The sequence below is a fragment of the Brachycentrus maculatus genome, unplaced genomic scaffold, assembly GCF_059751285.1.
Source record: "Brachycentrus maculatus isolate JH-2025_06_01 unplaced genomic scaffold, ASM5975128v1 h1tg001466l, whole genome shotgun sequence".
NCBI lineage: Eukaryota > Metazoa > Arthropoda > Insecta > Trichoptera > Brachycentridae > Brachycentrus > Brachycentrus maculatus.
This window is the reverse complement of record NW_028282105.1, coordinates 143,832-162,679: the sequence shown is the minus strand read 5'-3', so window position 1 is coordinate 162,679 and position 18,848 is coordinate 143,832. Positions and strand designations below refer to the sequence as shown.

The 18,848-nt window shown below is 30.4% G+C and overlaps 1 protein-coding gene across 1 annotated transcript in view; it reads right to left on the bottom strand.

Moving 5' to 3' along the window:
- Positions 1-1,086: 1,086 nt before the first annotated feature.
- Positions 1,087-18,848, bottom strand: part of LOC148298973 (carbonic anhydrase-related protein 10-like) — an 84,864-nt gene continuing 67,102 nt past the window's right edge. The window contains exons 6-11 of the mRNA XM_088276482.1: positions 16,226-16,321; positions 14,491-14,557; positions 13,762-13,916; positions 12,148-12,279; positions 3,737-3,779; positions 1,087-3,094 (exon numbers count right to left, since the gene is read on the bottom strand). Coding sequence (XP_088132608.1) covers positions 3,015-3,094; positions 3,737-3,779; positions 12,148-12,279; positions 13,762-13,916; positions 14,491-14,557; positions 16,226-16,321 — 573 coding nt within the window. The 3' untranslated portion in view covers positions 1,087-3,014. The remainder of the gene's footprint in view (positions 3,095-3,736; positions 3,780-12,147; positions 12,280-13,761; positions 13,917-14,490; positions 14,558-16,225; positions 16,322-18,848) is intronic.

The following is an 18,848-nucleotide window of genomic DNA, read 5'->3' as shown; positions in this document are numbered from 1 at the left end:
ACTTGAGAGCGGTCAAGTTAGAAGTCGAAACAATCGGCGGGTATGTATTAGGAGATGCATGAACGTGGAAGAGGCGAATAATGTTTGCAAAGACAGAGTGGTGTGGCATTCTATTCTCTCTGCCTACGGCGGCGCGGAAGCGGCGTGATGTTTAGTTAGTTAATTAGTCATATTACCAAATAAAACATAAAACATTGGTGAATTACAACTTTTTTGAATTTATGAATGTAAACACGACTTGTTTTGAGAATTGCTGATATTCTCATCAGCATGTATTGTGAGAACCATGAATGTGGAAGATGAGTGATTAATTTCAAAGACAGATTGATGTGGCATTCTATTCGCTCTGCTTACCCCTGGGAGGAAGTGATGTGATAGTTGGTTAGTTAGTAAGTTTATACAATATTAGGTACAAATATGCTTTTTGTTAAATATACACTTACCCTCCATGTTCCTGCTTAACGACAACCTTAAAACACCCCCTCCAGTAACCACCCCACCCACCTCTAAATGATTTTTTGCGTTTTACTTTGTTTTTTCACCTGTTGATAAAAAATACATGTAATTGTCGAAACTAGTCGTGCTTACATTAATAAACTCAAAAATTGTCTGAGACTGGTATTTCATTTTTATATTAAAATCATTATGTTATCAATAAATATTAATCAAAACTAGTGTTAACCCTTACTGGTCCAATTTCTAATCTCATTCGACATCGATTTTTTCCTCTTAGGTACCATGTCGGATGTTATTCGACATTTTTTTCATCATTAGTATTATTTATTTAAATTCCAAGCTTACATTTTTGTCACTCGTATCTATTACAACAGTATGTGGAGCAGAAGACAAAAGATTTTTCCTATTGGAATGTCTACCTACATTTTTTTTTTAATTTTGGGGGACCGAAAAGGTTTGAGATATGTTTTGATATAAATTTGATCTTATGGAACTTATGTCCAGGTAGGAATGGTTGGGATACTTATCAGTTTAAAAAAATGACAACATAAAAACATATTTTTTTATAAAATTTTATTTCTATACTTTCATTAGTTATCTACATTTTACATGTTTTAACTTCTTATCGATTCTACTCATTGACTTTTTTATAACAATCAGTATATTTTTATCAAGTGTATAATGGTTTTATATCTAAATTAATGTACGAATTCTAAATGGATATATTAAACGAAAATAAGGGTATAGTTTATTTAAGTAAGGAAAAATAATGAATTCTTAAATTAAACAATTTCAAACATTTTAATTATTAATTTTAAAACACAATTAAGTTGGATTTATTTTAAAATAAAAACTCTTTTTTTAAACAATTATAATGATATATTTAACTTAAAAAAAAACATTTGATAAAGAACACTTTTTTGTAGTTTTGTTTTTTCATGTAAACACGACTGGTTTGGAGAACTACAAGTTTTATAAGTTGAAAACACAATATTTATTTTCGCCTATTCATGAGAACGAAACTAGTCGTGTTTATTTAAATTAACTTTAAAAAAAGTGATTATCCAAGTGTTTTTTTTATTTTATTAAGAAATCAAAAAGTTAATGACAAATTAATAAATGACATATGTACTTTTTCATGTATTTCCCAAAAACAACTTACAAAAAAAATAAGATCTTTCTTTTTAAGATAAAAATATTGTAAAATAAATATTTTAATCCAAAAAATGCTATTTACAAATTTTTATATGTACTTTTTTTTGGATTAGATATTTTTATATGCTAACCAATTATTAAAAATCTATTTATTTAATTTTATAATATAATACACAATATTTAAATGAAGCTAATCATTCTAGATTTTTAAAAGATAACAGTGGACAGAATTTTTATAAAATTCACCTTTTAATTCCAACACATTGCTGACTTTACAATAAAGGGTATACTCGCATTATACTTTAGACAAAGCATTACAACATTGCTGTTTATTGAATATTTTTAAATAAGTATAAACAAATATTTTATTTAATTTTATAAATAAATTAAGGAAATTTACACAATCACTTGAAATTATGTCAACTTTGTGAGAAATTATTTTTCAACCACACTTTATTATTGATTTATTATGATTATTTTTAATATAATTAAGAAAAGAAAAAATCAAATAAAAAGCTCATTCCTTGATTTAAAAATTGAAAGTTAATTATTTCGATTTTATTTTAAACCTGTCAATATAAGTGTATTTGTTTTCTTGTTTTATTTACCTGTTATCTTCAAAACATTTTTTTTACAACGAATTACGCTTTAAAAGAATCAAATTAAATATAAAAATTAAAAAGGAGTGGGTTAAAATGGTTATATTTTTTAATAAAAATGACATGGTTAAAACATCTTTAATTATGAAATATAAACACATGTATTCGACCTTTTTGAGATGTAAACATAACTAGTTTCGAGAATACAGATGTTATATGAAAATACTAACAAATAATTTGTATTTTCACCAGTAGTTAAGAAGTAGTAGAGGAAATCTGTAGTTCTCGAAACTAGTCGTGTTTACATTAATATACTCAAAAGTGGTTTTATTAAGAAAAAAAAATATTAATTTTTTATAATCAAATTGTTATTTTGTTCCACAAAATTAATGCCGAATCAATAAATAATTTATATTTCTCTCTATAATTTTACAAAGCCTTAAATTTAACATTGAAAACAGTATGTACATAATCATTTTCATAAGCTTTTATTTTTTTAAATATATCTACTAATTAGTAATAATTTTAACCATACATATTTAAAAACATTTAAAAAATTAGGAAGTGAACGTTTTTAAAAACAATTTAAAGCCAGATGGACACAATAATTTAAAATATTGACATATTTGAATTATTTCCAAATTCCATTTTAAATTATTAAAAATTTAAAAAATTGACACTAACAACCATAGAACAAGTTTAATAATTGACAAAAATATGAAGAAAAAATATGTCGTCTAAATTTTGGTAACCCTGAAATTATTGACGGGTTTCTTCTCTATAATGGACATTTCTTCGTTTCACTCAATGAATTGGTTGCAGGGCTGTGCCAAACTCTTCTGCGCTCCTGTACCTCGCACTGTGGTCCCTGGGCCATTGTGTAGCTATGAAAATAATAAAAACACAACGCATGAATCACGATGAAAGCACAAAATGAAATTTAAAATTTGTACTAACATTTCTTGGCAGGACTGCATTTTATATAATAAAATAACAACTATTTAGCTTTTTTTTCAAACTGATGAATCCCGGCCACTGGTCAAATAAAATTTATGTAGAAAAAAATATTACTTCATATTAATATTAATAATAAAACCCTTATCCGCACCCCAATGGTGCATAGGGCACTGCGTCATATGAACGCAGTGTTATCTTGATCATTTACACATGAAGGAAAGGTGATCAGCCCTCCGCTTCAGGTACCAGTCCATGGTAATTTTGAATATATATACGGTGAAAAAAAAATCACTTATATTTATTTTACCCCCCTTGGGAATCGAGCCCGGGACCTCCAGAACGGTAGCCGAGCGTGCTGACCATTACACTACGGAGGCGGACTATGTATATATATATATATATATATATATATATATATATATATATATATATACATATATATATTACCTGGACAATTTTTTAGGATACGGGGTTTGAAGGTTAAAGATTGGTTAATATAGAATACAAATATGGATATTATAATAAAATAAATGACAAATTTAAAAACAGTTAAGAAATCAAATAAATACCTTTGTAGTGCATGTCTCTGTACATTGTTGGGCAGTTACCATTCTGAAACAAATGTATTATATTAATACAATGTATTATAAACATTTCAAATTATATATTTTTCAAACAGTATATCAGCTTTTAAAGTAATGCTCTCAATTAAACTCTAGACAAAAATCTCCACCTCTCGATTTAAACTTACTATGAATATTCACGTTATATTGATGAAAAAGAGCTACGAAATTATTTTAAATGTTAAAACAGGTTTTTATGATATACCTTTACAAATGTTTAAATTCTTGGACTTAAGTTTTGTGCAAATTTTTTTGGTGCAACTGTTAAAATTAAAATATATCTATATATGTGAGTCTTCATGACTCCCCAGTATACAGATTTTGTATGGAGGATAACAAAACGCCAATCCACATTCTCTACAATTGTGACGCACTCGCTCACAAACGAATTCACATCACACTTGGAGGACCTCTACTGGACTCAGAGAAGGTGAAGCTCCTACAAGACAGGTCGTGAGTTACGTGACTCACGTAAGTCTTGGCAGTGAGCTGTAACACAGAGGGAGGTCACAATATACCTAATACGGTCGCGGTGACATAAGGGATGCAAGATCCCTTGACTTAAAAAAATGTATGGGTCTTGCATTATTTTTACATTAAGGGTGATTATTTTACATGAAAATATAAATCTACATAGGCTGTTTGTAAAAGTCGTTGTTTTTCAGTACACAGGCTGTTTGTTAAACTAGTTGTTTTTCACGACTTGTTGTCATTCGAGGAATTTAATCAATTCTTGCATTATTTTTACCGTAAGGGTGATTTTTTTAAATGAAAATATAAAACTACATAGGCTGTTTGTTAAACTCACAGTTTTTCACTACATAGGCTGTTTGTTAAACTAGTTGTTTTTCACGACTTTTTGTCATTCGAGGAATTTAATTAATTCTATCATTATTTTAACCATAAGGGTGATTATTTTAAATGAAAATATAAAACTACATAGGCTGTTTGTAAAACTCGTTGTTTTTCACTACATAGGCTGTTTGTTAAACTAGTTGTTTTTCATGACTTGCTGTCATTCGAGGAATTTAATTAATTTTTGCATTATTTTTACCGTAAGGGTGATTATTTTAAATGAAAATATAAAACTATATAGGCTGTTTGAAAAAACTCGTTGTTTTTCACTATGTAGGCTGTTTGTTAAACTAATTGTTTTTCAAGACTTACCGCAAGGGTGATTATTTTAAATGAAAATATAAAACTACATAGGCTGTTTGTTAAACTCGCAGTTTTTCACTACATAGGCTGTTTGTTAAACTAGTTGTTTTTCAAGACTTGTTGTCATTCGAGGAATTTAATTAATTCTATCATTATTTTAACCATAAGGGTGATTATTTTAAATGAAAATATAAAACTACATAGGCTGTTTGTAAAACTCGTTGTTTTTCACTACATAGGCTGTTTGTTAAACTAGTTGTTTTTAATGACTTGCTGTCATTCGAGGAATTTAATTAATTCTATCATTATTTTAACCATAAGGGTGATTATTTTAAATGAAAATATAAAACTACATAGGCTGTTTGTAAAACTCGTTGTTTTTCACTACATAGGCTGTTTGTTAAACTAGTTGTTTTTCACGACTTGTTGTCATTCGAGGAATTTAATCAATTCTTGCATTATTTTTACCGTAAGGGTGATTTTTTTAAATGAAAATATAAAACTACATAGGCTGTTTGTTAAACTCACAGTTTTTCACTACATAGGCTGTTTGTTAAACTAGTTGTTTTTCACGACTTTTTGTCATTCGAGGAATTTAATTAATTCTATCATTATTTTAACCATAAGGGTGATTATTTTAAATGAAAATATAAAACTACATAGGCTGTTTGTAAAACTCGTTGTTTTTCACTACATAGGCTGTTTGTTAAACTAGTTGTTTTTCATGACTTGCTGTCATTCGAGGAATTTAATTAATTTTTGCATTATTTTTACCGTAAGGGTGATTATTTTAAATGAAAATATAAAACTATATAGGCTGTTTGAAAAAACTCGTTGTTTTTCACTATGTAGGCTGTTTGTTAAACTAATTGTTTTTCAAGACTTACCGCAAGGGTGATTATTTTAAATGAAAATATAAAACTACATAGGCTGTTTGTTAAACTCGCAGTTTTTCACTACATAGGCTGTTTGTTAAACTAGTTGTTTTTCAAGACTTGTTGTCATTCGAGGAATTTAATTAATTCTATCATAATTTTAACCATAAGGGTGATTATTTTAAATGAAAATATAAAACTACATAGGCTGTTTGTAAAACTCGTTGTTTTTCACTACATAGGCTGTTTGTTAAACTAGTTGTTTTTAATGACTTGCTGTCATTCGAGGAATTTAATTAATTCTTGCATTATTTTTACCGTAAGGGTGATTATTTTAAATGAAAATATAAAACTACATAGGCTGTTTGTTAAACTCGTTGTTTTTCACTACATAGGCTGTTTGTTAAACTAGTTGTTTTTAATGACTTGCTGTCATTCGAGGAATTTAATTAATTCTTGCATTATTTTTACCGTTAGGGTGATTATTTTAAATGAAAATATAAAACTACATAGGCTGTTTGTTAAACTCGCTGTTTTTCACTACATAGGCTGTTTGTTAAACTAGTTGTTTTTCACGACTTGTTGTCATTCGAGGAATTTAATCAATTCTTGCATTATTTTTACCGTAAGGGTGATTTTTTTAAATGAAAATATAAAACTACATAGGCTGTTTGTTAAACTCACAGTTTTTCACTACATAGGCTGTTTGTTAAACTAGTTGTTTTTCACGACTTTTTGTCATTCGAGGAATTTAATTAATTCTATCATTATTTTAACCATAAGGGTGATTATTTTAAATGAAAATATAAAACTACATAGGCTGTTTGTAAAACTCGTTGTTTTTCACTACATAGGCTGTTTGTTAAACTAGTTGTTTTTCATGACTTGCTGTCATTCGAGGAATTTAATTAATTTTTGCATTATTTTTACCGTAAGGGTGATTATTTTAAATGAAAATATAAAACTATATAGGCTGTTTGAAAAAACTCGTTGTTTTTCACTATGTAGGCTGTTTGTTAAACTAATTGTTTTTCAAGACTTACCGCAAGGGTGATTATTTTAAATGAAAATATAAAACTACATAGGCTGTTTGTTAAACTCGCAGTTTTTCACTACATAGGCTGTTTGTTAAACTAGTTGTTTTTCAAGACTTGTTGTCATTCGAGGAATTTAATTAATTCTATCATAATTTTAACCATAAGGGTGATTATTTTAAATGAAAATATAAAACTACATAGGCTGTTTGTAAAACTCGTTGTTTTTCACTACATAGGCTGTTTGTTAAACTAGTTGTTTTTAATGACTTGCTGTCATTCGAGGAATTTAATTAATTCTTGCATTATTTTTACCGTAAGGGTGATTATTTTAAATGAAAATATAAAACTACATAGGCTGTTTGTTAAACTCGTTGTTTTTCACTACATAGGCTGTTTGTTAAACTAGTTGTTTTTAATGACTTGCTGTCATTCGAGGAATTTAATTAATTCTTGCATTATTTTTACCGTTAGGGTGATTATTTTAAATGAAAATATAAAACTACATAGGCTGTTTGTTAAACTCGCTGTTTTTCACTACATAGGCTGTTTGTTAAACTAGTTGTTTTTCACGACTTGTTGTCGTTCGGGGGCATTTGTTATTCGGTGTCCATTATTTGATCAGTAAATGTATGGTACATTTCAGAATTGAATAAAAACCATTTTCCATTAAACAATGGCTGGCTATCAATCCACAGCGGGGTGACAATATTTAGTCAATCAATCAACACCCTACATAGTCTCTCGTGTATTGCGGGGTTATCATGACATCCGGTTTTACCTATTTCCTCTTCCTACAGGATGATGAAATTTATTGATTGGATCGTTTATTCAAATTGCATTTTCCATGATTTTTCATTGACACAGATGTAAAGATGATATGTATAATTTTATTCAACATAGATGTAGTAAAACATTTTAATAACCTCAATAGAAAAATCTACAAAAAAAAATTGAAGAAATGTTTTTTTTTCTAATCCTTATCCGCACCCAATGGTGCATAGGGTACTGCATCGTATTGACGCAGTGTTATTTTGATTGTTTCTTACAGGCAAGGTGATTACTCCTGCACTTCAGAAAATAGTTCACGGTAACGTCAAATGAATATAAGAGTTTAATTTATATTTGAAGCACTAACATTGTGATTTTCCATTTTATAATTAAAAAGTAACTTTGTTTTAAAATCACTATAAATATTTTATTATAACTTAATTATAATATCTACCGGTTTCGAAGGTAACCGCTTCTTTATCAAGACTGATTTATACTTGTATTAATAAGTCTTGATAAAGAAGCGGTTAGCTTCGAAACCGGTAGACATTATAACTAAGTTATAATAAAATATTTATACTGATTTCAAAATCAAGTTACATTTAATTATAAATATAAGAGTGGGAAATTACCAATACATATTTATTTTCAACCCTCAATAAAAATTAATGTAGAAATCCGGCCATTTATAGGACTTACGACCTATCGCTGGCTGATTTAAGTATTCACTGTATGGGTGCGTTTTAATTTTCGAAAACACGATCGATTCCTCTGACAAAGTTTTAAAAAATAAATTAGGTTTTTAAAAAATATTAAAGAAAAAAAAATTGGAACACTCTGTATACAGCATATATTTACGCACCATACTCAACGTACTCCTATGTACTATCCATTTGAGCTAATGTAGAAACAGGGTAGGTCATAAATAATGTACCAATTAATGTGCCACTACGATTATTCGACGGAAAATCATTACATTTTACGTCTATTTTATGTTTGCGGTACCGAAATTATCGTTTTCGAATAAATCACACTATATTCCATTACTTTAATGAACATTCCAACACGAAAAGTTTGTTTTTAACCGATGTTGTTTTGTTTTGGGTACATGATTTAAAATAAAACTTTTTCATTCGAAAACTATCGGTTGTTATTGGAAATATATAACTAACTAACTAACCATCACGCCGCTTCCCCGCAGGGGTAGGCAGAGAGAATAGAGCGCCACACCACTCTGTCCTTGCAAACATTCTTCGCCTCTTCCACGTTCATGCATCTCCTCATACATACCCGCCGATTGTTACGACTCCTAACCTGACCACTTTCAAGTATTTGGCATAACTGATCGTGCCATGTTTTTCTCGGTCTTTCTCTGCTTCTTTTCCCGCTAACATTCGCCTCATAAATTTGTTTTACCGTTCTTTCCTCACTCATTCGTTCTACATGTCCAAACCATCTCAACACACCTTTCTTAATTTTATCGATAATGCTTATCTCAGCTTTGCATTCCTTCCTTATTTCACTATTCGCACATCTATCATACATCGTTTTGTTACACATCCTTCTGAGAGATCGCATTTCGACTGCATTTAGTCTACTTTCATCCTTCTTTTGCCAACTCCATGTTTCACTTCCATACATTAGAGTTGGAACCAGGACTCCGTTGTGCACTGCCAGTTTAGCTTCCGCTGATAGGTTTTTATTTGCTATAACTGATTTCAGTGCACCATTCACTTTGTTCCCAGCATTCAATATATAATATGTCCTTTAATGGCTTTTTTTCTTTGTACTTTACAAAACTACTATAACTTAACTAACTCTCAATAATTAACACTAAAGAACGTACATAAAACCACACGATTTGACTTCCATTTTCTTCTTCATCCACATATTTAACTTATGACAGTCAAAAAACTACAGTATCGAACAGATTAATTGAAACAATTTTTTTTTTTCGTATTTTCAACACCTTCTAAAAATGTTTTGGGGGGTGTTCCTCGTATTATGGACCAGGGCTGCTTCTTTCAGTGCCTGAGATGATAAATAGCGAGAAGTATCACCCAATTCTACTGGAAAAGATACTACCTGAGATACAAAAACAAAGGTCAAATGGTAATTGAATATTTTAGTAGGATTTAACCCCCTGCCACAAATCCAAAAAAAATGATGATTTTTTCACACAAAAACAATGAACTGTGATGGACTGGTCTAGAATTTCGCCAGACATAAACTTTATTTAAAATTTATCGGCAATCTGTAAGAAACGGCTCTCCAAAATTGATTGCACTACGGCGGAAAAGCTCATTTTATTCATAATCCAGGTGCCAAAACCTTATATAATAGATGCCAAGAAGAATCAAATCTTTGATTGAGCCCAAATGAGATTATTTTAAATATTAATAGATGACTTTTTACAAAAATTCAACAATAAAGTTTTGTTTCAATTAATCTGTTCGATACTGTACATGCTTAAAGTATTCTTACATATGCATTTAAGAATAACTCTCTCATAACACAAGAAAGCACCTCCCATAAAAGCACACAAATGACAATTACACACTTTATGGTACATACATTAAGGTACATAGTATTTTTTGATATCTCATCAAAGATGAAGAAGAATATGGAAGTCTGGGCATTTACGGGGCTTACGACCGTCATAGGCTGGTTTGAGTGATCACTTTACACACGTGTAACATTCACCAATTCTACCCATTATGGACAACCACACTACTCAAATTCTTGGAAGTTCTATATATATGAACCAATTTAGAAACCTTGTTCATGAATCACTAGAACTTCACTAGAGACATCTATTGGTGAGATGTAAAGAATGTAATGGTCAAATTATAAGCTTAATAATAAAAATGAAAATGGTATTTTCTGGCGTTTCTCATGTGTGTGATTATAATCCAGGATTCGGATCTCACATACTAATATAAGAGTTTCTGCTTAGTAAAAAGCTTCTTTACATCTCACCAATAGATGTCTCTAGTGAAGTTCTAGTGATTCATGAACAAGGTTTCTAAATTGGTTCATATATATAGAACTTCCAAGAATTTGAGTAGTGTGGTTGTCCATAATGGGTAGAATTGGTGAATGTTACACGTGTGTAAAGTGATCACTCAAACCAGCCTATGACGGTCGTAAGCCCCGTAAATGCCCAGACTTCCATATTCTTCTTCATCTTTGATGAGATATCAAAAAATAAAATGAAAATAACTCCTGTAATTGGAGATAATCCAGATTTTGTGAACAAGTATTTGGACACACTCAAAATGTTGTAAGGTACATAGTATTGCAAGATCAATAATACAGAAACACATCAAACAAAACTGAACACATGTTCAAAGAACTTTGATTAGTATGCAATCAATTGTACGACCAGCTTCCATTATTCAAGTCATTAAATACCAAAACTAAGTACAAAAGAGCTATTCATAAATAGATAATGAAGGTAGGTTGATCTGAAATAGATTGCATCTTTCGGTCATGTCGTATTTGATTACACTTGGAAATCATTTTTATTACACATAGTTTTATAAATAATTACTGTAAAATGTGCCCTCGGAATCGGAAAATTTAGTGAGGGCACATTATTCGTTTTGTATCTCTGATAGTATCTTTTACAGTAGAATCAGGTGATCCTCTAGTAGAATTGGGTGATCTCGCTATTCATCATCTCACTCACTGAAAGAAGCAGCCTTGGTCCATAATACGAGGAACACCCCCAAAACATTTTTTTAAGAAGGTGTTGAAAATACGAAAAAAGTTTTGTTTCAATTAATCTGTTACTTACGGTATATTTTTTTTATAATGAGAGAAATATTTGTGTTTTTATTATTTACAAAAATATTTCAATTCCATACTGTTTTTGTGAGCCTAAGCGGCTCATTGTTAGAAATAGATATCAAATTGTGATATAGTGGATTCGAACCGAGAAACTCTGACCCAATAGTCCGCGACTAACCACGGGACCACAACCCGACACCTTGCTTATTATGTACAAGGTTTAAAGATCATTATGTGAATTTTTGTTTCTACTAGCTAAAAACACGTTTTATTTTAATCTACGTTAGGAACGGGATGGACAAGCTAGTGTGAGCCAATCTGAAGGTTTTTAGCATTTGATAATTGCTGGGAGAAAATATAACTGAGGAGGTCACAGATTTTGAAGAAGAAATTTATTGCCATTTCCATTCTGACACAGATCTCTTGAGAATGGTCCTACTAGTCATTCATTCAATTCCACTGAAGTTTTTTCAACTGAGGAGATCACAAATTTTGAAGAAGCAATTAATTGCCATTTCCATTCTGACCCAGATCTCTTGAGAATGGTTCTACTAGTCATTCATTCAATTCCACTGAAGTTTTTATAACTGAGGAGGTCACAGATTTTGAAGAAGAAATTTATTGCCATTTCCATTGTGACACAGATCTCTTGAGAATGGTCCTACTGGTCATTCGTTCAATTTCACTGCTTTGATTCAATATTTAAGAGTGAGAGAAATGTACAAACCTGTTGACTTTGAAAGTCAATATTCGTCCTGACAGTTCTATGGTGAAGTTTTTGCAGGGGTCTGGCATTGTTTCCCAGAGGAGCTTTTGGAGTTTCTTCAGAGCCTTGCATGAGCCGCCTTAAGGCATACATCTAGAAAAAAATAGTTTATTTTAAAATATATTTAACATAGTATAATATATAAATAACTCCTGTGATTGGAGATAATCCAGATTTGGATTTGCACACACTCAAAATGCCAATAAATTATCTTGTCAAATTATAAGCTTAAACAATAAAAATGAAAATGATATTTTCTGGCGTTTCTCATGTGTGTAATTATAATCCATGATTCGGACGTAACATATACTAATAAAAGAGTTTCTGCTTAGTAAAAAGCTTCTTTTCATCTCACCCATGGATGTCTCTAGTGAAATTCTATCACTAAATCACTGAATCAGTTCAAGAACAATGTTTTAAAATTGGTTCATATATATAGAACTTCCTAGAATTTGAGAAGTGTGGTTGTCAATAATGGGTAGAATTGGTGAATGTTACACGTGTGTTAAGTGATCACTTAAACCAGCCTGTGACGGTCGTCAGCCCCGTAAATACCCAGACTTCCATATTTTTCATCGTCTTTGATGAGATGTCAAAAAAATAATATATTTTCATGGTTTGTTTTAATTCAATTTGGTACTTCTTAGGTCTCTGTATTCAATGTCATATGATTTGAAAGACAGATATTTGATATCTGTCTTTCAAATCATATTAAAATTCTGAGACCAATGATTTATCTAAAAATATAAAATTTTAAAATAAAACACTTGTGTAAGACCACATATTTAGTTTATTAATGTAAACATGACGAGTTTTAAGAACCACAGATGTTCTCAACAAGACGTGAAAATACAAACTACACATTACAAACGAAAATCCAACCTCTTAATGAGAACATCTATAGTTCTCAGAACTAATCGTGTTTACATTAATAGACTCAAAAAGTGATCTTATATAATAATAATAATAAAACCCTTATCCGCACCCCAATGGTGCAAAGGGCACTGTGTCATATAAACGCAGTGTTTTCTTGATCGTTTACGTATGAAGGAAAGGTGATCAGCCCTTCGCTTCAGGTACCAGTACAGGGTAATATTGATTAAATATAACAGTGCAAAAATCACTTTTATTTATTTTACCCCCCTTGGGAATCAAACCCGGGGCCTACAGAACGGTACCAGGGCATGCTGACCATTACACTACGGAGGTGGACAAAAATCGGAGGATCTTATAAAAGCATTTTATTTTTTTTAACAAAATCATCATGTTATTCCACAAAGTTAATACCAAAACAACAAAAAAATAATTACTTGTATGCATTTTTACTGATGCTTTTTGACACACTGTATAACCTTTATACATATAATTAAACTCCAACATTGTTTTTAACCACTTTTAATTTTGGTACTTTTTTCAACGAGACCAGTTAGAAAAAAGTACCAAAAATAAAAGTGGCTAAAACAAAATTTGAGTTTTATTAGAGGTACAATAAATCATGTCAATAAATTATATCTATAAATATTATCACAAATTATGGTCATTAGTGGTTTTATTATGGATAGAAAAAAAACTCACCTCCTGTTTTGTGATATAGATGGGTTTGTTAAGGATGATCCACACTGTCGTCTCCCAACAACCGGGATGTGTAGTGCTGCCTTCATAAGTGATGAAGTGCTCTGTGTCTGGTAATAGCGCGCTCAGTGACAGATGTTTGATTGGTGTGGATGCACCTTTAGGACAAAAAAATAATAAATATTAAAATCTAAAGTAACTAACTATCACTTCGCATCGTAGGCAGAGAGAATAGAACGCCACATAAATCTGACTTAGCACACTCTTTACATCTGTCTATGATTTTTAGTTTAACGAGTGGATAGGAAATAATAAAAATGTAAACACTTTAAATATATATATATTAATATTGAAAGCATTAATTTTGTGAATATTATTTCGAGAAATAAAAATGTTAAATTCTTAGTTAAAATGTGAGTGGAACAAAAAACAAAGTATTTTGATTTCTCAAAATAATATACTAAATACAAAATAATACTTCTAAAATGCTTTCAGGTTTATATATGAAAAACGAATAGCTTCGAAAACTGTATATATTCTTATCAACGGCTGAAAATATATATTTTGTTTTCACCTATTGATGTAAACATCTGTAGTTCTCGAAACTAGTCGTGTTTAAATTGATAAACTTAAAAAGTGGTCTTACACAAGTGTTTATTGTTTAATCATCATGTTTTTCCTCAAGGTTAATAATATAATTTGAAAAACAAATGTTTTTAACTGTGGACTCACCTCTGAATAATACTTTATTAAAAGTACTTGTTATTATTCGAAGTTCTGGATTTGGGGTGTCACCAATCTGAAAAAAAATATGGACAAATAAATTTTTTGATTAACTAACAAACCAACTAACCATCTAGCCGGGGTAGGCAGAGAGAAAAGAACGCCACACCACTCTGTCTTTGCAAATATCCTTCCCCTCTTCCACGTTCACGCATCTCCTCGGCTATTGATACCTCAACAGAGACGAAGAAGACTATGATTTGTCATTTGTTGGTTTAAAATTTAAGCTTTAAATGATCACTTTATATACGTGTTCCATTCACCACCATACATACCCACGATGACAACCACACTTTTCAATTTTTAAAAGTTGTATTTATGTTTTAATTGACGTGTTCTTTCACATGCTGGTTCTCGGCACCATCTATGGTTGAGTTATGTAAGTTGATAAATTTAAAGAAGTAGGAAATATCTGCTCATGACGGCTTTAATTAACTAAGTAAATAAATTTTATACCATACATAAAATGTGTTGTTATATTTACAAACTTTAAAAATCCATTTATCACCAAAAAATACTTATTTTTCGAATAGTTTTATGTTAAAAGTAGAAAATTTATGAAAAATATATGACTTATACAGATTGATAAGTAAAGAACTTATTTTTAAAATCACTTTTCTTGTTAAAATCTATTGTGATACGTGTTCTCAAACTCCAGATGCGGAATGCATCAAATCACGTATCATAGTAGATTTTCAGAAATAGTGCAATTTACCAATTGAAACTTCAATTAAAAATTGATAGATATTACTACAAAGTGACTGCCAAATCAATTAATCCCAATTGCTCACAAAAATTAACATTTTTGAAATGTAATTATAAGTACAAAATTTATGTAAAATACGTGAAAAATAATTGATAAGTAAAACCTCCATCTATGTTATGTTTTAATAAAAATAAAATAAACGATAGAAATTGGAACATGTATTTTATGACAGTTTAACCACTATTGTAGAGGTCTTCACCAAAAAGTCCAATATTCCACAAAAAGTTTTAAACGCAATTTACTGTAGTCTATTGAAATCTTAATTAAAGTTGCTACAAAACGTGACCAATCCTATGTTAAACCTATATGAAATCATTAAATGGTACCAAAACGTAACCATTTTACAAGCTAAAATTCCTGATTACTTAAAATCATTTATGTATAATGGCCGCATTTATATATAATTGTCCGCCTCCGTAGTGTAATGGTCAGCATGCTCGCCTACCGTTCTGGAGTTCCCGGGTTCGATTCCCAGGGGGGTTTAATAAATAAAAGTGATTTTTTCACTCTAATATTTATTCAATATTACACTGGACTGGTACCTGAAGTGGAGGGCTGATCACCTTTCCTTCATGTGTAATCGATCGAGATAACACTGCGTTTATATGAAACAGTGCCCTATGCACCATTGGGGTGCGGTAAGGGATTTTTTTTTCTTCTTTTTTTTATGTTTAATGGAAATGTAACGTTTTGTTGAAGACCTCCATAATTGTAAAAAAAAACACATGTTATTTATCACTTGAGTTATATTTATTTTATTTTAACGACTAGTTTTCGAAGCTTTGCTTCCATCTTCAGGTTAAAATCATTTACAATGGAAATGTAACGTTATGGTGAGGATTTCCACGGTTAATAAAATCACTCGTAAACGAGTGGAGGCTTAATAAATAACCACATTTAAAATAGAGAATAACTTACTTGCACCATCAGCGATATCCCAACAATGCCCTGCGATTTGTGTTGTGCCTCAGACATGTTGTGATATAATTCCTTGTTGAATCCATACAGCTGTATCTGAAACAAAAATGAAAATATGTCATCAGTAAAATAAATAAAAATATTTTCATTAATTGATTCTGCAGTCACTTGTGGTAAAATCTATCCATTTTTAATCAAAGTATTACTTAGTAAATACCACTTTTTCTTCAAATACACTGTGACACGTGTTTTGATGCATTCCGCATCATTTTCAAACACCGTATGTGTTACAGTAGATTTTAAGAAAACTTGGTATTTACTTAGTAATACATTGATTAAAAATAAATAAATAATGCCAAAAGCTAGAAACTTTTTAACTGATGGCAGCATCATTTGTCGTAATTCTATATCTATCAAAATTCAGACCAACCTACTAATCCTGCAACATTGCATTCATCTAAACTGAAATGCAACACGGATTTTATTTGTATTTAGGCAAAATGGTGAACATTACACAAGTGTATAAAGTGATCAGTCAAATGTCGTAAGCTCTGGAATGCTCAGACTTCCATAAAGATGCTTCGTCTTGATAAACACCTATAATATATAATTTAATTTTTTTAAGGAATAACCCGCAAAGCCTGTATAAGAGTCTGCAGGTAGGATAGTAAATAAGGTAAATGAGAAAAACACATTAAAAATACCCAGACCAATTAAAAAAAAAAAAATTCTTAAATATTTTTCGCAGAAACTTATGGCATATTTATGGCATATTTTCAAAATTAAAAAACTTTATTTTAACCACATTTTATAAAATTAAAAAACCTTGTTTTAACCACTTTTTTTATTAGTGCACTTTAACCAATCAGTTTTGACACGAGCCTTGTCATCATCATGGTTTATTAAATTCTAAAACATTAAAATACAAAAAAAACTTTCAAATACTCATAGTTAATTACATTCCCTTACCGAAAACTTCTACACACCGTACACAATATGAAAATATGAATTAAAAATTTTGATTTAAAAACTCATAAATGTTAAATAAATCTTTCTTGAATTTATTTCCTACTTGGGAGGAATCGAACCCGCGACGCCAATTTCGCAGTCGAGCGTCTACCCAACTATGCCACGGCGCGGCACCTGTCAGTTTCTATTGATTTTGACATTGATTTCAGTTTGTAGCAATATACTCGTATCTTTATTAAAGAAAGGAACACATTTTCCCCATCGACCTCTTAAAACAGCCCATTTTTCAGCATGACTTATTTTTAAATAATTATATTTTGATGATGTTGGTGTAGTGATTAGTACGTTATATTCGTGGGTGGCTATGCCTCGTCGGATCGGATTATTGAGCACACTTCAGACATTATTGACTCTAGAAGATAGATCGATCCCCGTCGCAAATTGCTCCCGATTTGGGACTTCCCCCGGGAACGTGGAAGGGATGATTGAGGATTGCGGGGTGGATAACACGTGCCCGAAAAGTGCACGAATTTATTAAATATATTCAAACAATTTGCCTTCCAACGATTGATTTTATAAATCTTGAAAATTCAAGTTTTAAAATTCAAAATTTAACAAGTAATCCGTACATCTTTTTTGGAAATTTGTTTGATTACCTTTTTTTTATTTTGACAACTCATCACAGACGAAGATATGGAAATGTGGGTATTTTTAAGGCTTTAATTTTTTTAATATATGTATATACAATTGTTTCACTTACATTTTTTGAACTATGACTTAAGAGTTTTGTCTGAGTATTTATAAGGCTTTTATTTCATTTAATTTTTTGACATCTCATCAAAGATGAAGAAGAATATGGAAGTCTGGGCATTTACGGGGCTGACGACCGTCATAGCCTATGGACCGTAGTCTTCTTTATCTTTGATAACATGTCAAAAAATAATATGAAAAATAAATCATTTAATTGGAGATAATCCAGATTTGTGAACAAGTATTTGGACACTCAAAATGTTGTTAATAAATTAACTGGTCAAATTATATGTTTAAATAATAAAAATTAAAATGATATTTTCTTGCTTTTCTCGTATACGAGATTAAAATCCATGATTCGGAACTCACGTACTAATAAAAGAGTTTCTGCTCAATAAAAAGCTTATTTTACCTCACCAATAGATGTCTTTAGTGAAGTTCTAGTGATCCAAGAAATGTTTCAAAATTGGTTCAAATATATAAAACTTCCAAGAATTCGAGCATTGTGGTTGTCAATAATGGGTGTAATTGTTAAATGTCAGCCCTGTGAATGCCCAGACTTCCATATTTTTCATCATCTTTAAAGAGTTACAATGATTAAAGAAAACAATGATTGTTTTTTACCAAGTTTAACTTCTGAAACATGTAGTCTATAATAAAACTCAAGTGGTTAAAAACGAAGTGTTTTCTTAAATCATTGTAACATGTCTTACCACAAAGTTAATGCCGAAACAATAAATAAAATATCTTTAATGAGATCTTAAAAAATGATGTGATATTCTTTTATTTGCAAAATCAAATTTAAATAAGACCAAAGGTTTTGAAATAAGATCAGGATATCGAAGGAGCTTTTAATGATAAAAGACTCGAGTTCTGATATGTTGAGGTATCTCTTTGTCACGGA